A 23,465-nucleotide genomic window follows, 5' to 3' on the forward strand; every position below is an offset into this window, starting at 1 on the left:
TGAAACTTTCTTAAAATTTCAGCCTGTGGCAGACATCCAGCATGGAAAAATTTCATCTGGAATTGTTGAAGTTTGGTAGTTATAAGCAACTAAAAACAAGGTCTCATAATGGAAAGTGTCAAGCAGTCTTAACTCTAAGTGTTGCTATCAGTCTTGTCTGTAATGACTTGGTCTGTTCATACTTAGAGCTGAATAATTGATTTCTTCGGTTCAGTGGCTGATCTGAAAAAGAAGAAAGTAGGTTTGTTTCAAACCAGAACTGATTTTTTTCAGTTTTCCTCACTGAAATAAAAAAATAAAAAATTGTTTGGCTCTAGGGCAGGGGTGGGCAAAGTTTTTGGCCGAGGACCACATCGGGGTACGAAACTGTATGGAGGGTAGGGAAGGCTGTGCCTCCCCAAACAGCCTGGCCCCAGCCCTCTATCCGACCCATCCCACTTCCCGCCCCCTGACTGCCCCCCTCAGAACTCCTGACCCATCCAAACCCCCTGCTCCTTGTCCCCTGACCGACCCCACCCCCTATCCAATGCCCCTGCTCCCCGTCCCCTGACTGCCCCCCGCCACCCCATCCACATCCCCGCCCCTGACAGGCCCCCGGGACTCCCTTGCCTATCCATCCGCCCCCTGTCCCCTGACTGCACCCCCGTCCAACCACCCCTTGCATCCTGTCCCCTAACTGCCCCCCCCCCCGGTACCCCTTGCTCCTTATCCAACCGCCTGCTCCCCGCCCCCTTACCAGGCCGCTCAGAGCCCCAGGAGCTCGCAGCCTCGCTGCGCAGCGGCGCAACTGCGGAGGAGGGGGGACAGCACGGGGTGGTCCAGGAGTTCAAGGGCCAGGCAGGATGGTCCTATAGGCTGGATGTGTCCTGCAGGCCATAGTTTGCCCACCTCTGCTCTAGGGGAATGTTTGAATGTCTGTCTGGAATGAAATTTTCTAAATAAAAGGTTGATTTGAAACGACATGTTTGAAATGAGAAAAGGAGCACTTGTGGCACCTTAGAGACTAACCAATTTATTTGAGCATAAGCTTTCGTGAGCTACAGCTCACTTCATCGGATGCATACTGTGGAAAGTGTAGAAGATCTTTTTATATACACACAAAGCATGAAAAAATACCTCCTTCCACCCCACTCTCCTGCTGCTAATAGCTTATCTAAAGTGATCACTCTCCTTACAATGTGTATGATAATCAACGTGGGCCATTTCCAGCACAAATCCAGAGTTTAACAAGAACGTCTGGGGGTGGGGGGTAGGAAAAAACAAGGGGAAATAGGTTACCTTGCATAATGACTTAGCCACTCCCAGTCTCTATTCAAGCCTAAGTTAATTGTATCAAATTTGCAAATGAATTCCAATTCAACAGTTTCTTGCTGGAGTCTGGATTTGAAGTTTTTTTGTTGTAATATCACAACGTTCATGTCTGTAATCGCGTGATCAGAGAGATTGAAGTGTTCTCCGACTGGTTTATGAATGTTATAATTCTTGACATCTGACTTGTGCCCATTTATTCTTTTACGTAGAGACTGTCCAGTTTGACCAATGTACATGGCAGAGGGGCATTGCTGGCACATGATGGCATATATCACATTGGTGGATGTGCAGGTGAACGAGCCTCTGATAGTGTGGCTGATGTTATTAGGCCTTGTGATGGTGTCCCCTAAATAGATATGTTGGCACAGTTGGCAACGGGCTTTGTTGCAAGGATAGGTTCCTGGGTTAGTGGTTCTGTTGTGTGATATGTGGTTGCTGGTGAGTATTTGCTTCAGGCTGGGGGGCTGTCTGTAGGCAAGGACTGGCCTGTCTCCCAAGGTTTGTGAGAGTGTTGAGTCATCCTTCAGGATAGGTTGTAGATCCTTAATAATGCGTTGGAGGGGTTTTAGTGGGGGCTGAAGGTGATGGCTAGTGGCGTTCTGTTATTTTCTTTGTTAGGCCTGTCCTGTAGTAGGTGACTTCTGGGTACTCTTCTGGCTCTGTCAATCTGTTTCTTCACTTCCGCAGGTGGGTATTGTAGTTGTAAGAAAGCTTGATAGAGCTCTTGTAGGTGTTTGTCTTTGTCTGAGGGGTTGGGGCAAATGCGGTTGTATCGCAGAGCTTGGCTGTAGACGATGGATCGTGTGGTGTGGTCAGGGTGAAAGCTGGAGGCATGTAGGTAGGAATAGCGGTCAGTAGGTTCATTTCCAAAGTGTCAAAATATTTTGTTTGGACATTTAAAAAAAAAATCCGGATGAAAGTATTTGGTGAATTGATCCAAATTTGCAAGTTTCAGTGCCCTCAAAGATGTATTTTTCAGCAAATTTACTATATGTCAAAAAAAGGTCCCCATTTCTATTTATCTTGCTTGAAGAAGCCTTAGTGCTTCATTTCTCATCTATTTCTGACAAGTGGGCACTATTTCTGATGGGGAAGATGGGGGAGGACTTTTTTGTGACTCCTTTCTCTTGAATCTCTGCCTCTACTGTTTCAGTTTGTTTTCCTCACCCCCAGGCCCTTATCACTCCCCCTCTGTCTCCTCCTTTCCTTTGGCACCCTCATCTCGCTACTTTTCTCTCCACCGCCTCTTGTCCACAGAGATCTCAGAGAGGGCAAGCACCTGTAAATGGGCCAATCAGCAGCTTTATAATTACCTTAGTGGAATGAAAAAAGGGTATTTGAACATAGGGCATAGTGGGTAATTTTAGCCTGACAATACTGGGCACTGAATTCTTCTGCTCAACAAAAGACCAGGTACCTCATGGTGACAGTCCCAAGGAGATGAATGTGGTATAAAAATCAAGAGAATTAGATATACAGGAAGTAGGTATGCAGGATGATATAGGGGTATTTTCAGTGTCTTTCTGCCTCAACCTTGTCCTAAAGGGACACGGATGAGAGGATAGTTGAGTCTTCATTCCTGTTCCAGTCCTATCCAGAGACTGCCAAATTCAATGAGTCTTCTTTGGTTTGGTTTGGTTTTTATGGGGATTTTTTGCTGAGGGTCAACAGACAAGGGGCAGTGGTGTGGGGAAATGCTTCAGAGACACCCTTATAGCCAACATGAAGGAGTGGAATATTGACAAACTCATGGGAAACCCAAGCTCTCAACAGACCAAAATGGAAAAGGACCTGGTGGCAAGGATCCCAGTATTTCGAGATCCAACAGAGAAACTGGAAAGGAGGAAACAACGTGCCGCACTCTGACTCAGCAGTCCAGATCTGCCCCTTCCATTGGGAAATGTCTACCCGAGTTGTGACAAGATCTGTGGATCCCAGATCAGTCTCATTAGCTATCTGCGGATCCACCAGTGATAACTGGCTTTCATTTTATGAAAGCCAATCATCCGTGAACTCCAAGAGATCACCAATGGGGTTGCCAAGGGATCAGGGTGGTAAGGGAGGAGTGAGAATATTGCAGAAAGCCCTTTATTCATCTCTTACTCCTTCAGATTCACTCTTCATCCATTTAGTCCATTGATGTTCATTGATTTCCCCTGGTGTGGATTAATTTCAGATATGCATGAAGTCCTAACCACTTCCAACAAGTCAAGTTACTTTGGGAGAACTTTTTCATTCAGTATCTTAACATTGTGTTCCAAATGTTTCCCAGAGTCGGGTGAAAAAAACTTTAAATCTGATTCTTGGATCCTTTTTATTTTTCTCACTTACGTAGTAAAACAAAAGGTTGTAGTATATTGTTTTTGTGTTTCAAATTAGGAGAATACTTCAAATCAGCTGAACTTTATTTCTCTGAATTTTTTCTAAGCAGCATGTCTAACTTTGTATTGCTTCACATCATGTTTCCAACTTCGTCTTCTAAGAAAATTCTGTTTTCACATGTTTTGAAATCTGCATAGTATATGAAAAACAAAGAAATATTTTCAAGATGAACTGGTGTGATATAGTGTCACATACAGTCAAATAGTGGTAGGAATTGAGAATCAGTTACTCTGTTGTATTTCAGTCTAAATGTAGTCACGTGCACATGTAAAATAACTTTCTTTTCAGACTCCACCAAGTTATTCTTGCTTATAAAACAAGCTACATTAAATTTGATTTTTCCCCTCAACGGTTATTTTTTTAAACATTAGGTTTAGCTGGCATTTAGCACCATATTAACAAATACTTTTCAAGAGCTAGTATGAACAAGTAAATAAGTACTATGAGAGCAAAATAAATTTCAAGCATATTTGGAGGGTGGTGTGAAGAATAACTGTATATTGATTCTGAACATGCAAGAAAGAGATGTGAAAATCAGCGTGTCTGGTGTCCGGGACAAGGAACAGCCTACAACAAGTTTCCCAAAGGGCCTGTCATATTAAAAGTGTAGGGAGGAGCATACATAAAGGGCTTGTAATATCAGAAATTACACATGGGAAACTTTAAAAAAAGGAAAAAATAGTCAGAAGTAAGGCGGAGATTTTATGATAGGCTTTGAAGAGCCATAACTTTGTTTAAAATATTATTAGCAATGGTAAGAAATATTTTATTAGCATGTGGTTTAAAAAAGACAAAGTTTGGTCCCGGTGCATACACTAACCCATCTTATTTTGTCATTTGAATGTTTTTTCTTGTTAAGTATTTCTTTTTTGGTGGTTGGAGAATGAAGTTGGCTACAAAGACCTTCTGAACTCTTTACAAAGTAATCTGTACTTCATTGTGTTTTTTTTGGAGAAAATATATTTGGCACATATGGAAAATATCAGAATTTCAATTCTTATCAGTGTAGACTTCCTTTCTGGGTTCACTTTTCTTGAAGTACGAGTCTTTAAATTACAGCAGAAAGCTATTACTCAGAATAAACTGACTGATCTATTAACATAAGCTTAGATAACCAGGGTTAAGGGGGGGAGAAGAGCAGGGGATAGAAGCATGTGCATCCCATTCGAAAAATTTCCTGGCTTCAATGGTTAAAGTACTCTTTCTTAAACAAAAAAAAACAGAAGTAGAGGTAACTTGCTGCAGTAGTGCATGCCCAGTAAAGTATCTGGGTTCTCATATCCCATTGTTTTGGCAAATGAAAAGATTCAGGGTTTAGTCTCCCTGCGGGTGCACTGAACTCTCTCTGTTAGCATCAACATACCTGAGACAAAGAGATAAGGAAGCACTGGTTTGAATCAAGGCACTTCGCTAACTCCTCTGCTGGAAGTGGTGTTCTGTCCAGCAAAGCAGCTTGAGCACAGTGAGCCAGTGCATGAGCAGGAAAACAAGACTGACACAGCTGGAATTAGAGAGAAGAGAGAGATGAGACTCGGGGAGAGGTAACTGGTGCAGAGAATCAGCACATTCTGTCAGTCACAGAGACTTACCAGTGTCTCTTAAATAGATTCGGACATAGTGAACTGACAGCTGTGATAGGGAAGCCAAAAATCACCTAACTTCTGCTAAAAACGAAAACTAAATTGGGAGAGGGGAGAAATCACAGGAGAAGGAAGAGGAAGGGTTTCTTTGGCATTTCAGCATTTCCAGATTACTTCTATTTTTCTAATATATTTGTCAACTTCCTGTGTTGGCATGGAGTACTTGTGGCACCTTAGCGACTAACCAATTTATTTGAGCATAAGCTTCGCGAGCTGTAGCTCACGAAAGCTTATGCTCAAATAAATTGGTTAATCTCTAAGGTGCCACAAGTCCTCCTTTTCTTTTTGCGAATACAGACTAACACGGCTGTTACTCTGAAACCTGTGTTGGCATGACATCATGATGTCACCAGTGTTGCCACATTATGGTGTAGAGTCAGTCTCGAAGATATTTTGGAACATTTCCAGTGTCCTGCATAGCCAGTTTTCAGGGCACAGGACAGCATCATCACAATCAGGGCCATTTTGTGGAAAATCAAACTAGAGGGGCAACCATTTTTAGTGAGTATTCAAAGCCATTAGCAACTTCAGCAATGGTGTTTTTCTTTCTTCTCTCTAAGGGTGACAGTGCCATATAGAAAATGTTCTAGCTCTTTTATGCTCCTGTGGTCGTTCAGCGCACACGTTGGCACCAGTTCTGCTGATCTCAATTTCAAGTGGAAGAGATCTGGTGCTGCCACAAAGCAGGAGCTCAGTAAAGCATCAGACAGTGCAAAAACTGCAGGCAGGAGCAGCTCTGCATTGTTTGGCTCATCTTCTGTCTACATCTCATAGTCAGAAAAGGGGTAGAGAATAAGAATGAGTTGGAGCAACAGAGGAGGGGGGAGAAAAGAGCCTGTAAATTGAAAGTGGGTAGGAGAGGGAATGGAAGGGAGGGCAAAAGCCTAGAACAGTGGTTTTCAGACTGTGGTCCATGGTCCCCTGGGGGTCTGCAGACTGTCTAAGGGGTTCCACAAAAGGTTATCATTACCAGAGAACAGTGATTTTCCACCTGGGGTCCACAAACTCCTGAGGGTCTGCATAGTATGTCTAAGATTTACAAAGGAGTCTGCACTGCCATTTGAAATTTTTTAAAGGTCCACAAATGAAAAAAGATTAAAAACCACTGACCTGGAAAAATAAGAACAGCATAAAGAGGAAGGCAGGAAAAGCAGTAAGATTTCAGCAGGGGAGAAAATACAATTGTTATTAAAAGGAGCTAGGTTTATGGGCTCCTGGTTTGAAAGTATATTAAAGGAGCTGGAACTAGGGATAAACAGTAAAGGGGGCACAGAATTAAATACTCCTTATGCTTTCCTTTAGTGTAAGATAGTTCTGTTTTTTTATTCCGAAAAGATAAGGGAAGAGGATGGCTGAGGCAAGTTGGGAGAGGAATGAGCACTTATCTTCAGTGACAGCCCCGCTACCAAAACCATCACATTCTAAGGTCACCGTGTCATCCCATTTGTCTGTCTGTTCTCTTGTTGCCTTTTGTCTAAATCCTAGACTATGAGCTCTATGGAGCAGGGAATATCCTTAGGGTGGTGTTTTATACCATCAAGTGAGGTACCAAATCCTGCATGGGGTCTTCAGATGCTACTACAATAGAAATAAATAATAATACTCAATTTGTCCCTTTGCTGGAACACCTCCCAACCCATGACTTGTGACCATTTTTCACTCACTTTGAAACTCAGGCCACCCTGCTTTCTCTTCCACCCATTTGATCAAAGAACCATCTATCAGCATAGCCACAGTGTGTGTGTGTGTGTATATATATATATATATATATATATATATATATATATATAAAAAAAAAGCCAATTTCCACACTGCTGTATAAACCCCTTTCTCCCCCAAGAGAGCTTGCTTCAAGCAGAATCTGGATGTGTTTTGCACTGAATCAAAAGTTCTGAGGTTGGAAATTCTTTGTTCCCATCCCTCTCTCGCTTTTTTGGGGGTAGGCTCTTGACAGCATGGCAGTTTTATGTTTGTTTTTATTAAATATTTTTCCCATTCTTTTCGTCAAGCAATTTTTAGACACAGCTGGGGTTTGAATGTTGGGGAGATGAAAATAAATCTCTAAGGCCACAGGCTTAGGTGTTGTTTCATGAACTGTTTAACTCAACTAGATATGAGCTTTTCCACAAATTAAAAAACAAAAATCTATCCTATGCCTGCAGAGACAGGGTGTGCTATGGGCTTGGGAATCATCTGGTCAACCACAGAACTTCTGGAACCAGAATATACAGATGAAATAAAAAACATATTTATTAAAGTGTAGAGGAAAACTCAAAGAAATGAAAGCTTAGCTATGCAGTCAGCTATTATTTTAGCATGGCACTCTATCACCCCACAACACCTTCAGCAATACTGTTGTCATGTGTTTTTGCTTGGCAGTGTTCCTGATGCAAAATGAGAGAGATGTATAAAGACGGTTTCATTTAGTCGAGAGATTATTATTTATTATCTTTTCAGTGTGTATATACAAGTTAAAAAACATCAATCCCAAGCTCTATGCTATTTTAAGAATTTTTTTAAAATGCAAGCCATATAATAAAATAAGAAACCCAGGGGTTTCTTCTCATCAAAGAACAATAAACCAGCCAACATATTGCTAATGGACAACTGGACTAAGACAAATGTTTAAAGTATGTAAATTGTAAAACTTTTAAAGAAGAAATGATGGCACAGCAGCATGGACATACATAACACAGGTGTTTAGAAAGCTTCCATGGGTAAACGCCATCAGTTTCTGCAAAATATAAACTTTCTTAAAGATAAAATAACCTGAAATCTCTATCCCTTATAATTGTGAAGAGAGCCTTTCAAACGTAATGCAAGCAGGAATCCATGCAGTGCTGTTTTCTTAAATCTCATTCCAGTGACTCCTGTGCTTCTGCTGCTGCTCATAGCTTTGCCAGGCTCCACCAAAGTGAAGAATAGAGTCTTGTAATTTTTCACTCCAGCCATTCGGAACAATGTTAGATTTGACTCTGCTGCCATTTGGGAAAGGCACGGGGAAGGAGGATTTAAAAACTAAAGTAACAGACCACATCCACTCATGCAGCATTCTCTGGGGTTGGATGGGGAAAGTGAGAGAATGCTCCTTCTGCTAGCAGCCAGAGAAGGTTGAAGGGGCCTCAAATCTATTAGCCAGTATCTGATACAAAAGTGGGAATTCTGAGCAGAGTCAACACCCTAGCTTACCATCTTTACCTTTCCCATCTGGTAAGGTAGGGAATTGGAGTCTCACCTTGGAGTTGTCCCGGAACGCATTCCCCGCTCCCACCTCCTTCACATTGGTCTTTGGATAGTAGGTTTAATCTCTGGCTTATTGGTGTCTGGTAAAATGACAAGGCATTACATGTGAGAGGATGGGAGTGATTGGGTGAGCAGGTGGGTTAGTGAGACTGATGTGATAAATTATACAAGTACTTTATTGAGAGGTGTGAGAGAGGGGGATTTTGGTGAGAAGAATAAAGAAGAGAGAAAATCAGAAAAAATGTATGTAAAGAGAGAACAGAAGGGGAGGGGGGTAGATGGAGAGAGAAAGAAAAGAGGAAACACACTGAAGACAACTCAGGAAAATATAGCCCGTGATCTACTATTGTAAGAAAGCAAATGGGGAAGGGGAAAGTCAGTGAGTAAGGCTGGGATATGAGAGTCTATTATAAATGAGTCTTTGTAAATTACATTTTTAAATAGAAAGTGTGTTGACAATGTTGGAATTAAGTACATTAAGTAATAAGTAGGGCCCTACCAAATTCATGGTCAGTTTTGGTGATCTTTATGGTCATAGGATTTTAAAAATCATAAATTTCATTATTTCAGCTATTTAAATCTGAAATTTCATGGTATTGTAATTGTAGGGAGCCTGACCCAAAAAGGAGTTGTGGGGGATGGGGGCCACAAGGTTATTGTGGGGGGGTGTTGGGGTACTGCTACCCTTCTGTGCTGCTGCTGGCAGTGGGTCTGCCTTCAGAGCTGGGCAGCTGGAGAGTGGTGGCTACAGGCCTGAACCCAGCTCTGAAGGCAGACCCACCGCCAGCAGCAGGAGAGAAGAGTGGCATGGTATGGTATTGCTACCCTTCTGCACTGCTGCCTGCAGAGCTGGGTCCTCAGTCAGCAGCCGCCACTGTCTGGCCACCCAGCTCCGAAGGCAGCAGCACAGGGGTACAGCACAGGGGCATGGGATGGTATTACCACCCTTACTTCTGCGCTGCTGCTGGTGGGGTACTGTCTTAGGAGCTGGATGCCCAGCCAACAGCCACTGCTCTCCAGCTGCCCAGCTCTGAAATCAGTGCAGAAGTACTGCTACCCCCCTAAAATAACCTTGTGACCCCCCTGCAACTCCCTTTCGAGTCAGGCCCTCCAATTTGAGAAACACTGGTCTCCCTGTGAAATCTGTCTTAGAAATATCTACCAGTGCAGGAATTAGCTGTCATAAGTATGCATATTGGCATATAAATGTCCAATTTATAAAACAGTTTAAGCAAATCCATTAAAGTAAAAAAAATTAAATTCCAAAACTTCAGAATCAGACAACATATTCTTATATGAATCTTTCAGGTCAGAGCTCCAGGTGGTTTTAGACAACAGCATCATCATACCTAAACAAAATGTACTTTATCTTACTAATAATCACCCACAGTTCAGCAGTGAATTCTATGGAGGAAGCATTGGAACAGTGTGTGAACTCAGATCTTTATGGATGAGATTTTCAGCAGCGCTCAGCATTGATCTATCTCTGATCACATTGAAGTCCACAGGAATTTTACCACGGAGTTCAATGGGAACAGAGTTAGGCCTATTCTGAGAGCTTCTGAAAATCTCTCCCTTAAAGATTTTATCAGGAAATAGGTGAATTTTGCCCCTAGATATTTTATTACCATTACTGTACATCTCAAATAGACTCTCTCCATGTCTGGGATAGATTCAAAGTCATAATTAAAGTTGGACTAAGTATTGAGGAGTCAGAATAGTCAGAAATCTAGTTTAGAGCTAATCTTTATTAATTAGATTATTGTTGTTGTTATTGCCACTGTCTTTGCATGTATAGTTTGCAGTATTGTATCGTCCGGTTAGTCCCAGGATATTAGATATACATGGTGGGTGAGGTAATATATTTTATTGGACCAACTCCTGTTGGTGACAGAGACAAGCTTTTGAGCTTATAAAGAGCTCGTCTTCAGATGTTGTTATGTAACACATTATGTTCTATATTATTATATATTATCTACAGTAGAACCTCAGAGTTATGAACACCTTGGGAATGGAAGTTTATAACTCTGGACAAAACGTTATGGTGGTTCTTTCAAAAGTTTACAACTGAACATTGATTTAATACAGCTTTGCAACTTTACTGTGCAGAAGAAAAATGTTGCATTTAACCGTCTTAATTTAAATTAAACAAGTACAGAAACAGTTTCCTTACCTTGTCAAATCTTTTTTTAAACTTTCCATGTATTTTTTTTAGTAGTTTACATTTAACACTGTACTATGGTGTATTTGCTTTTTTTGTCTTTGCTGCTGCTTGATTGCATACTTAGATTCCAAATGGTTGACTGGTCAGTTTTTAATTCTGGTGTTCGTAACTCTGCAGTTCTACTGTATATCTTGCATATATAGTTTTATTCAGGTGGATTCCTCGGTGTAATTATTTTGTATTAAAATAATGAAGTTAATATTTTTATGACTGTCACTATCGCACTTGTTGCATTTTGCTGTACTGTATTAAGTGCTGCAGGATGGAGGTAATATCCAGCTCTTGGAGCTAAGGAGTTAATCATATTCATGGTGTTTGTGACTTCCTGTTTGAATTAATTTGTTTCCACATTCTGCATTCTTATGGGTTGAAGCATGTACCGCAGGTGTCTCTAAATGTGTCACTTTCCGGCAATATATATGCTTTCTAACAAAGCTGTGAGGGTCTGTTGTTTCCCCAGAATGGCACCAGCAGGTATGCATGTAATGTGACCCTACTGCATTTCATGTCATGTTCAGTATAAATATACATTGACTGTTTCATGCTATATTTTGCAGAAGGAGCTTATCTGAAATTAGTTCTCCAATATCTTTAATTTATACTGCATTTAAAGACGCACCAAAACTACCAAAATTAATGAGGTGGTTGCTGGAAATGTCTTTTTATCAGCTGTTTAAATTTATTCAGTTTATGTAAAAACATCCACAACCTTATATAAAGCGGGGGGAGGGAGGAGGGATGTTTTTGTTTTTTAATTTTCATTTTTAATTGTTTGTAAAATGGAGTTAATACAGTACTTACCTAGATAGCAGGAGCATTGTGAAGCTGTTTGTGAGATGTGTTGCCAACATCCGATGTAAGATACTACGGATAACATTATTTAAAAAAAAAAAAAGAGTAAGTGACTTAGCAGTCGCAGTCGAATTCTAATTGTGATTAAGTCTTTTAGGCTCCTAATTGTCAAATTTCTAGAGGTCTAAAGATGCAGATAGGCACCTAGTGAGATTCTTACTAATTTCAATGGGGTAAAGCACCTCGGTGCTTTTGGAATCCCAATAGGCACCTATCTTAAGCACCTAAATATGTTTAAAAATCTGGTCTAAATCCCTTTTGCAAATGGGGCTCAGAAGCCTACGTTATTTAGGCACTTCTCAAAATTTTACCCTGTGGCCCTGAGTCAGCAAATGCTTAAGTCTCATTGACTTAAAGTTAAGCGTGCTTTGCTAAATTGGGAACCATAGAAGTGCAAAGTATGGGCCAGATCCTGCAACTGGATCTGCAAATGTGGATCCCTGTGCCAATCAGTTACAGGATCTAGCCCTAAGAATGTTGTTGTTGTTGTTAACATCATTGAAGTTATTGGTTCCTATACTGCAATATGCTTAATGCTCTCAACTTCTATTGAATTGCCATGGCATCTCTATTATTGCACATTATTGCTGTTTAAGATACTGTTTGTCTCTTAGAATTCTCTTAACAATGCACATTCAATATCCTTTCTCTGATGTGGTGGCCACTTTTTCAACATTACTAGAATATTTGTGTTCTTGCAACTTGGGATTTGTATGAATACAGATTCTTCTGACTTGTCCTCTCCACTTAGAAATTTCTATCTCATTGGATTTGTGGAATCATTTCAGTATGGAATAGAAACAAGACACTTTAACATTTTTGTTTGAGGAGTTTTAGTTAATTCTAACTGGTAAAATTCATAACATAAAACCTTTGTTATGAAAAAGATGTTTATGCTGTTCTTGTTTCTTTGAGTGACCTGGTAGTTGGAGATGTTACTCAATGACCGTATTAGGATTTTGGTAGCAAAGCGTTTGATAACTTTATTGAGAAAGTAGGGACAATAAGCTTTCTTAAAAGGCAAACACAAGAAGAATCATGAATTGTTCATAAATGTTATGTAGACATCCTGCTCACTGCTGTGGTAAATAGGTAAAAACTGACTTCAATTAGTAGAGCCTCGATCTTGATAAATCCTTTTTTTGTTCTTTTTAATTGAATTGAGGGTATGCATCACATACTGTACCTTGTGGTTTCTATTTAGAAGATAGTTCATGAAATTACATTGAATTGTTTAGATGTTTTACTTAGTCTGAGTCATGGAGAAAAACTTTTAGTACCAAACTCTGAACTGATATTAAATAGGGATAGCCATGGACTCTAAAAAATATAATACCTTTTGAAAAGGTTAGTTTCAGATAAACAGGGGAATCCCGCACACAGTACAGTGCCCCTCAAACTCAAGCGAAGTGTGTGTGAGAGCAAGCTCAGGGCTGATTAGAGCAGTGATTCTCAACCAGGGGTCCAAGGCCCCCTGAAGGGTCGTGAGCAGGTGTCTGGAGGGCCACCAAGCAGGGCTACCATTAGACTCGCTGAGGCCCAGCGCAGAAAGCCGAAGCCCAGCTGCATAGAGTTGAAGCCCAAGCCCAGGCCCAGAGCCCTGCCACCTGCAACTGAAGCCAAACCCTGAGCAATGTAGCTTCATGGGAGCCCCGGTGGCCTGAGACCCCAGGCAATTGCCCTGCTTGCTACCCCTTAACACTGGCCCTAGCGTTTATAAGCAGAAAGACAGTTATTGTGGCACAGGTGGGCTGTGGAGTTTTTATAGCATGTTGTGGGGGCCTCAGAAAGAGAGAAGTTGAGAACCCTTGGATTAGAGAGCTCCTGGCTTGCTCCTGCCAAGACAATACTTAGCTGGTGCACATCCAGTTTGACCTAAGTTCCATGCAATTCTGAAAATAGGCTCAGGCATATATGCAAGGCTTTAGCCACTAGCCTCCCCATTGGTGCGTACGCGTCCTACTCTTGTGACTGCCTCCTCCACCTTTGAAAACTGCATTCGCACATACTCTTACAAAGTCATGTTTCTGCCTGGCCAAACATTCAAAAATTTTGGGGCATTATCATTACCCAAATGTAGTTTAAATAGGAGTTTGAGAAGTATTCTAAATTCTTGTAAAGCAGTACCATATACTGGTACTCTCATACAACTCCATTGATAGGCTTGAACTCAATCCTGCAAGTTTTTGAGCAACTTCTGGGAGCAGCAGGACACCCTCTATCCTGATTCAAGTAATCAGAGCTGGTGGTAGCCAGCACCTGGCAGGAATGGGCCCTTGGTTTGGAAATTATAAATACGGCCACCGGAGGAATAAGTACAAGAATTGTCTTGGAGTGGCCTGTTTCTGGAAAAATAGTCTGCAGTATTGTGAAGCAAATACAGTTTGACTCTAAATGAACAGCTCTGCCTTTTGAACACTTCATTGCGACTTTAACACATTCTGCTTCTTAAAAAAAAAAAAAGAAGTTAAAAACCAGACAAAGAGGCAACAGGAGGCTTTCTGTTCTCTGCCAGTCAGCTTATTGACAGTAGACAGTGGAATGTTTTCTTGTGCTGTGGCTTTGAGTACTTGGCTGCATTCAGGCAGCACCCAAAAGACAAGTTAACAGAGATGTTTTGCATTTTTTCCTCTGTATTTACAACTGCAGCTGACATGAAAGTATCATAATAATGGTCATGGGAGAGGTTTAGTCTCATGATGGCTATCTATGCCAGCTGAAGTATTCCACTCAGTTTAGTGTTGCCAGGAATTGCATCCAGGATATTTATGATCCATTATCTCCGACCTTCATTAGATTTTATTGCATGGGTTGGAATCTGTTAGAAAGCCTAGAGTCAAGAATGTTACATAATCCCATGCAGTTAAATGGCAGTAGCCATGCAGTCCTCATGTTCAAAAGATAGCCAGGGGCATAGTTTTCATTAGACCCCATTTTACCAGACTTTTGTGGAGGAAGGGTTTGGGACAAGACTTAGAAGCCTTATTTGTATTGTGATTTAGTTTATTCTAATGGGTGGCAAGCCAGCTTTTTGTTCTTGCTATGCCTCTAGTACTGGAGATCTCATTAATGTGCAGTCGGTCTGCTTTGGAATTTTCTCTTTCAAAAATAAATCATAAAATCAGAAGTAATAGGGGCAACAAAAAGAGTCTGGCTGACACAAACACTTGTGTTCAGTTGATATAGCTCTGTGTAATAAGGATATCTTTAAAGGGATACTGTGGAACTCTTATAAACAAAAGTTGGTGCACACATGCTCTGTGTGTAATATTCACGAACCAGTTTCTTGACTCTGAGTGTCAAAATAAATATTTCTGCTTTAAAAGCTCAGGGGAAATGAGAGATTATCAGGTCTTTCTTTACAGTTTTTTGAAGTACTGTTTTCATCTCCTAATGTACTTACTTTAAAAGAGGTCTGGAATCCTAATGGTAAAACTTTTAAAATTGGACAACTTATCAAGTTATACATGATTTTAAAATATAACTCTAGAATGCTTTGTACTTCTATAACATCTTTCCTCCAAAGATCTCAAAGTGCTTTACAATATAGGTGCTTACAGAGTCGGGGGGGAGAGCAGGGAAGGAGAGAATGAGGAAGAATTTTGGTCAATGCAATATTGACCCATATATGGTACCCTGCTATAAAGTTTCTTTTACTCCTGAGGAGCAGGCATTCACTACCACTCGATACCCTGTCACATTAACTGTAGTTTTTGTTAATCATCATAGCAAACACAACTGTGTAGTGATCAGGTCTGTTGAGAGAAATTTGAGGGCCTCAGTACATTGTTTTCTGGGGCCCTGACCTCTACAATTTAACTTTTACACAGACATTTTGGAGGCCCCCTGAGCTTGGGGCCCTGGTGCAATTGTTTCCTCTCCCACTCCTTCCCCACACACACACACACAGAGTCAACCCTGGTAGTGATCACTGTTACCCACTGCAGCTTTTTGGCTCATGTCCTATGTCAATTGCTGCTGCTTAAAACTAAGCCAAGAATGTCCTCCTTTCTTGTAGGCCTGCAAATGAAAAGTAAATTTATACTTTTTTGTTTATGAAAATCCCTTGCACCCCAAGATGCCTTCTGAGGAAGGGCAGATGATGTTGCAATCCCCACTATTTTTGGATTTCTGCCAGAGGGAAGGGGAATCAGTGCATCCCCCCAGCCATTCTGGCTGTGCCCTGTGCCTGGCTATTACTGCCTGGTTTGGGGGCTGCACAAACCATCTATAGCTTCCATCCCCACAAAACCATTTTCCACCCCATGTACTCCTCCAATATAATGCTTTTTCTATAACAAAGGCCCAGAGGAAACCTGCCTACCTCTGGACTGAATCTGACTGAGAGACTTGGACAAACCCTCAGTACAGAGTATCTTAGTCCCTCAATGACCTCTATTAATATTTTTGTGCTCTTCTTTGTTTCTACAGCTTCCTATTATTGAAAAAATAAGAATCATTGCTCAGAAGGTTTATGGAGCTGAGGATATAGAATTGTCTCCTGAAGCTCAATCTCAAATCAGTCGTTACAGCAAACAGGTAAAAGTGACATCAAAGCATACAATCAGGAACACACTGGACTTGATTCTCCACAGCCTTGCAGCTTATACTTGTGCAAATGGAGTACAAAATGATTGTAAAATATTATCACATCAGTATGGACCATTTTAGGGCTTGTCTACATGGCAAAGTGCATTAAAGGGTTGTGATTTGTAAAGTCCACTAATGTAATTGACGTTAATTGTTTCAAAGAGGACTGTGTGTTAACATGAACTAAGTACCTGCGAACCATCAGGGTCTACAAGGGGAAGATAGAGCACAACATAGAATCATAGAAATGTGGGGCTGGAAGGGACCTCCAAAAGTCATCAAGTCCAGACCTGCGCTGCGGCAGGATCAAGTAAACCTAGACCATCCTCAAGAGGTGTTTGTCAACTCGTTTTTAAATGCTTCCTATGATAGGAACTCCATGACCTCCCTTGGAAGCATGTTCCAGATCTTAACTACCCTGAAAGTTAGAATTTTTTTCCCTAATATCTAACCTATATCTCCCATACTGCAGATTAAGCGCATTACTTCTTGTCCTATCTGTAGTGGACATGGAGAACAATTGATCACCATCCTCTTTAGAACAGCCCTTACATTATTGGAACAATGTTATCAGGTTTCCCCTTGGTCTTCTTTTCTCAAGACTAAGTATTTTCCTGTTTTTCCTAATAGGTCAGGTTTTTTAAACCTTTTACCATTTTTGTTGCTGCCCTCCTGGACTCTTCACAATTTGTCCACATCCTTCCTAAATTGTGATGCCCAGAATGGACACAGTACTCCAGCTGGGGCCTCACCAGTGCCGAGTAGAGTGGGACAGTTACCTCCTGCATCTTACATACAACATTCCTGTTAATACATCTTGGAATCATACTAGCCTTTTTTGCAGCTGTATCATATTGATGACTCTCATTCAGTTTGTGGTCCACTATCTCCCCCAGATCCTTTTCAACAGTACTACCGCCTAAACAGTTATTCCCCATTTTGTAGTTGTACGTTAGATTTTCCCTTCCCTAAATGAAGTATTTTGCATTTGTCTTTATTGAAGTTTATCTCTTGAATTCATACCAATTCTGCAATTTGTCACAGTCATTTTGAATTTTAAACCTGTCTTCCAAAGTGCTTGCAATCCCTCCCAACTTGGTGTCATCTGAAAATTTTATAAGCATACTCTCTATTCCGTTATCCAAGTCATTAATGAAAATAGTACTGAATAGTTCAATAGTACTGGATCTAGGACTGACCCCCATAGGACCCAACTAGATATGTCCTCCCAGTTTGATAGAAAACCTTTGATTAACTACTCTTTTAGTACAGTCTTTAAACCAGTTGTACACCCATCTTATAGTAATTTCATCTAGAGCACATTTCCCTAGTTTACTTATGAGAATGTCTTGCGGAACTGTGTGAAAATCCTTACTAAAATCAAGGTCTAGTCTTTCCCCTTATTCGCTAGGTCGGTAATCTTTTCAAAGAAGGAGATGAAGTTGGTTTGGGATGATTTGTTCTTGACAAATCCATGCTAACTTTTCCTTATAACCGTATTATCCTCCAGATGCTTACAAATTGATTCTTTAATAATTTGCTCCAGTATCTTTTCACGTATTGAAATTAGAGTACTGGTCTGTAATTCCCCAGGTCTTCCTTGTTTCCCATTTTAAAGATAGGTACTATATGTCAGAATACTTTACAAATCACAGCCCTCTGTTATGCTTTGCCGTCACCATGTAGACATTTCCTTAAGACTCACTTTGCACAAGTGTAAATATCTACACAAAGTGCAAAATTGGGCCAAAAATTGGACAGGTTTGATTTTATATTTGACAGAATATAACAAATTCAACTTTTTTCTTATCTGATACACTCAACATTTGTTTGTTGATTTTTCAAGCTGGTGTATAAGCCACAGCACATGTATCAATAATGTTTTTTTCAAGATAAATTTCATTTGTACAAACTTTCTTCCGTGTGGTTAATCGCAATCGCTTTCCTGCTAAGGGATCAGTTACTCCTAGATTGCATATCATAGGTGCTATTTGTACCACGGCTTTTTAGTCATTCTGGTGAAAGGAAGCCTTTTCTCTATCAAGCATCTCTTTTAAATATCGTGAGTGTGTCTACATGTTTGAAAACTGTGTGCCTTTATTTAATCTTAAAACAGATGATTAAGAAGATGTGTAACAGGTAAGATGTTGCAGGTTAGGGACTTCATTTGCAACTTTAAAAATCAGAATTAGATGTTTTCCTAAAAGATAGGAAAGATAGATCTGGTTCAAACAGGAATTATTTTGGGGAAGTTCTGTGGCCTGAGTTAGACAGGAGGGCAGACTAGATGATCACAGTGGTCCCTTCTTGCCTTGCAATCTGTGACTCTTTTAATCTGTGAATAACCTTACAAATAATATTTCTTCCTTCTTTGTCTTCTGTCAGGGTTTTGGAAATCTTCCAATTTGTATGGCAAAAACTCACCTGTCCCTCTCCCACCAGCCTGAGAGGAAAGGTGTTCCAACTGGCTTCATTCTGCCTATTAGTGATGTGCGGGCCAGCATCGGAGCTGGGTTCATCTACCCATTAGTAGGAACGGTGAGTGACAAATATTAGACTTGAAATGTATCTTTTCTCTCTCTTCATAACACAATTTGTCATGAAAGCACATTCTCTTTTGCTATTCAGAGCAACAGACTATATGTAGTTAGGTGAGTTTTCATTTGTTATATAAGTGATCCCAGAGAGTTCATGTTTTAAAAATCATTTTATTCTCCTGTGTCTTTTGGCTCCAGGCCAGTAGGACAAGATGGGCTAATGTAATTCCTCAACTGGAGTTTCACATTTAATTTGAAAAAGTAGCTCTTGTGTTGGTGTTTTGGACATTTTAAGTGAGTTTAAGGGAATTAGGCACCCAAATTACACAGAAAATGAGATTTACAAGCCTGACTTCCTTAGTTTCTTGAAAATTTCAGCCTGTATCCACAGCCTGCTGGATTTGGATGGATGTACTGAAGGCTTTGCATGTGTATTTTTAAATATATCTGCCAGTATCAGCTATTCTACTATGTTTGCATAAAGTATAAGATACTAATAAGAACCCATCATTGCATTTTTAGGAATAACTTTGTAACTCTGTTCATTATAGAAACATTTTCTTCCTACCCATCCCTTAAAAGTAACAGCTTAGAGTACAAGGCGTATAATATGTAATGTTCCACTTCTTCATTTGGTGTACTGTTGTGATTCGTAGAAGCTGCTGCCTTTATCGCCAGCCCCATAAATTCTGTTGTGAACAGCTTCTGACATCACATGGCATGAGCTATTACTAGTCATGTAGCTGAATCATGGAATGGTGCTAGAGAAGGGACACAGGCACTACTGCGTTTCCGGAGAACACTCGCCTGGCGTTATCTCATCTTCCCAGAACGCAGCATGATTTCCTTACATGGCAGCACACTGGGGAATGGCTGAGAGCATCTAACTTATTTTTTTAAATTCCCTCTGAAACATTCAAATGTTGGAAGCAAGGAAGGAAGTCGTTCCTGAGAAGGAGAGGTCCTGGAGTTCAGGGAACTGGGTCATTAGGACTCATTGGCCGTGGGGATATGCTTTCTATGTACATGACCAGGGTAAGTGCATTCACCACAAGTGCGGCACAGTGGCTACTAGGATTTTCTAAAAGTGCTGTCAATCGTATGGTTGGACCCTTCCATGTACAGTTAGTAAATGACACTCATAATGTCTGATACTTTGATGAAGAAGACTAAACTCTAATTACTGACAGTAGAATGAAATAATTAAAAGTTATTTTCTTACTGCCAAATTTCAGCTTGGATTGCACACATACATAGGGCCAGGCAGGGAAATGAAAGTCAGATACTGTCTGGTGCTCCTTCAAATTCATGGAAATGTTACTCTTTAGGTTGCCAGAGAAGGAAGTGCTGGGGTTGGGCTTAGTAGTGAGGCCTGGTATGCATGTTTTAGTGCATACTAGCCATGACTTGGCATAAATCTATGTTTTGTGCAGATTACTGTTAGGCCTAATTGGAGTAATGTGCATGGGGAGGGTTGTCCAGGGGTCAGTGGTGGCCAGAATAAGGGCTCAAGTGTGCCTTTTATAGTGTTTGCCCATCTGGGGCAGTTATGGCAGTTTCAAGGCTGGAACCAAAATTTGGGTGGTCATGGAGCAGGTTTTGCATATGTAATTTCCGACTGGACAGACTTTGAAAGGCACATGTGAGCCAGGCACTCTGTCTTTAATGAGAGATGTAGTGCTCTCATGCAGATCTTTTTCATATCAAGAACTGAATGGACAATTTAATGTGTAACCTACAGTGTGTCTGTATGTACTTTTAATTATTATGTATTTTTATTCTAACAGGGCCTAAAGACCCCTATTGTACACACATAGAGTAAGTGTCCAAAGAGTTACAATCTAAATAGACAGACACTGGATGTAACATATAAGCAGAATGATCATATGATTATATGCAAGAGTCATATTAATTCTTCAATTTTCTCTTTTCTTGTTGTTGTTTGATTGTTTTGAGATAGACTATACTTTTAACTAGTTTTTCTAATATTGCTTACATAAGGTAATCATAACAGCCCCTCTTTAAAGATTTGTTGACACTTGTGAACTTGTTAAGCAAGACATTATAATCCACTGACCACTAAGGAGTCCAAATAAGATTTCTTCTGTGGCTCTTAATTTATTTATTTCTACTTTATATAAAAAGTAAAGGAAACCTATTAAATAAGCTCCTTAAAACTTTTGTAGTCATATGCAAACTAAATGTAATTAAATGAAAATAAATGTATATTTCAAAATACAGATCCTGTTATGAAGTTCCTGGTTTTAGTAGCATTTTGGAGCTCTGTAATCAGATTTCTAGAAGGATCACTCATATAGAGTTATCATTCACATTACAGAATTAAAGGTTATGATTGTCATTAAACAAACTGTAGTGATAGTTCTGTGCATTTTTCTTTTTCACCCCTGTCCAGATGTTCCATGCTCTGGAAGTGCTATGCTGTCAGCAAATTTGCATGTTTCATTGAGCCCTAGGATTTGCAGGCATTACTCTTTCTTGCACAGCTCAATATTCCATAGCCACTTAGTCTAAATATGTAAGGAAGCCACCTGAAAATATTTGGTTAGCCAAAAAAAAATTAGAAGGGGATGAATGCTGGAGGTTTTTACCTTGATCATCAAAGTAACAAGTGATCCGATACTATGGTACTATCCTTAAAATAGATAGCATGTGGGTAAACATCCCATTTTAAGATCAGGTTGGATTAGATTATGAAGAAGAAACGCAGTGTTTTAAAAATTATTTTGTTGGTTGTTGGTTCAGTTAGGGAAAGGACAAGAATCCTAATATTTAATTTGCAGAGACCCTTAAGGTGTTCAGAAGTCTCTTAATTCCACAGTACATGATATAGCACAGCACATTCATTGAAACTGCAATGATAATTCTGAATACTAATTAAGTGTCGGACATCACACTGTAGTTTTAAAGTATGGTTTTCACCTGTAGGTATTCCCTTCACTTCAACATGGAAGAGCTGTTCAGTTGTTTTTGTTAATTGCTTTAGTACAGAAAACAGCTTATTATAACTCTGCTTTAATTGGCATGGCTCAGAGCTCTCTTTTATAAGAACAAACTTAACCTGAAAGAGTATTTTCAAGAAAATAGGTAATAAATTCTCTTTCAGCAATAATTATTTGCAATAACAAACATGTGATTTAATCTTGTATTACTAGAATGTGTAAATTAATGCAATTCATATTTAACCTAGCATTGAAATGGGACATATAGCTTCTTGTGTAACACAAACATGGTATGTTGTCTTCACATTCTGTAAGCAGTGTTAGCTTTGTGTTATGGTTGGCTCGGTTTCCCTTTCAGCATGGAAGTCTTTCCAGGAAAAATGAACTGAGCCTTATCAGAGGAAATCAGCAGTAAAACAAGAGGTGTATGTAATTAACATTGCATGGCTTTTATCACAGTTCCCTGTGACCCTGACCTAGGGGCTGCATCACTCTCACAGGTGGACTGTTGACATCATTGCTTGGCTTTACAAAGTGGAGGCAGGAAGGCTGTTGGAGTATGTTTAGGAAACCAGTGAAGTCCTTCACTAGTAGTGCTTGGGTGGAGAATTACTCGATTTTGTAATGTGATTCTACCCACCCTCAGATAGCCACTGCAGTTTTGTACTTTCTCACTTTTCAGTTAAGCCACTTTTGTTGTTGTTGCTCTGTTCCATATACTGCACAAGTATGCAAGCTTCTTTTATTGCAGTCTGGTTCAGTTAAGAAACAGTATTTTCAATCATGCAAAAAAGTGTCTTCTTTAAGGGATGAGAGAGAAAACTTATTTGACTTTGAATTACCTCACAATTAATGGCATAGTACAACTCCAACTTTTGCCGTGATTCATCTCTGATAACATCACTGTGAACTTGAAATATTTATACCCCAAGTCACATTTTAAATAAAGATTTTTAAATACAGGTTAATGTTATTTTTAAGGCAAGATCCAACTAAAAATATGCACAGCCTTCTGCACCAGACAAGCCCTACAGTGTCACAGATGCTGCATACTGACCTATCTGGAGGAAAGGTCAGCCTGTCACAGAATGTTATTCCTCCCCCTCACACAAAAAACACCTCCAGATCCTGTGTGATGAATTGTGAAATGATACACTCTCACTCTGCTAGCAGTGATTCTTGGGACAGCCCATCTCCTTGTCTGATTTGACACTAGCTATAAGAATTACAAAGCCCTCTTTAATTTTCAGGTGTGGCCCACAATGTCTGCCATGCTAAAATAATTCCTTAGATGGTATTAAGAGTAGGCCTCTTAATGGTCTAAACTGTTTGAGTGCTCTGTGAGAAGAGGAATTTTTCACACCACTAGTGCATTTACAATTTATTGGCATCTTATTTTTGTGGCAAATAACATAAATATGTTTAGTGTGGCTGACCCTTTAAGGGGAGTTGGGCCCAGCCCCACCTATGACTAATCAGCTGCCTACCAGCTGAAGCTGTGAGGCCAGGGATCAGGTGATAGTTTGACGATCACCCACTCCAGCTGGGAGGCAGCTGATTAGTCACAAGTGGGTCAGGGCCCAATTTCCTCCTAAACGGCCAGCCATCCTGTGGTGTGGAGGAGTTATCCTTTTAAAATGTGTATGGTGGTGAGATTTATAGCTAGCTTGCAAACTATCTAAGTTAAGAGCTTTTAAGTACAATCTTTAGCATGCTCACAAAGAAA

General features: G+C 40.2%; 1 protein-coding gene across 6 annotated transcripts in view; it reads left to right on the forward strand.

Moving 5' to 3' along the window:
* MTHFD1L (methylenetetrahydrofolate dehydrogenase (NADP+ dependent) 1 like) overlaps positions 1–23,465 on the forward strand; it is a 247,896-nt gene that overhangs the window by 167,132 nt on the left and 57,299 nt on the right. For all 6 annotated transcript variants that reach the window (XM_073337644.2, XM_073337645.2, XM_073337646.2 and 3 more), the window contains 2 exons: positions 16,084–16,191; positions 18,628–18,780. In XM_073337644.2, coding sequence (XP_073193745.1) covers positions 16,084–16,191; positions 18,628–18,780 — 261 coding nt within the window. The remainder of the gene's footprint in view (positions 1–16,083; positions 16,192–18,627; positions 18,781–23,465) is intronic.

This window comes from Lepidochelys kempii, chromosome 3 (genome assembly GCF_965140285.1).
Source record: "Lepidochelys kempii isolate rLepKem1 chromosome 3, rLepKem1.hap1, whole genome shotgun sequence".
NCBI lineage: Eukaryota > Metazoa > Chordata > Testudines > Cheloniidae > Lepidochelys > Lepidochelys kempii.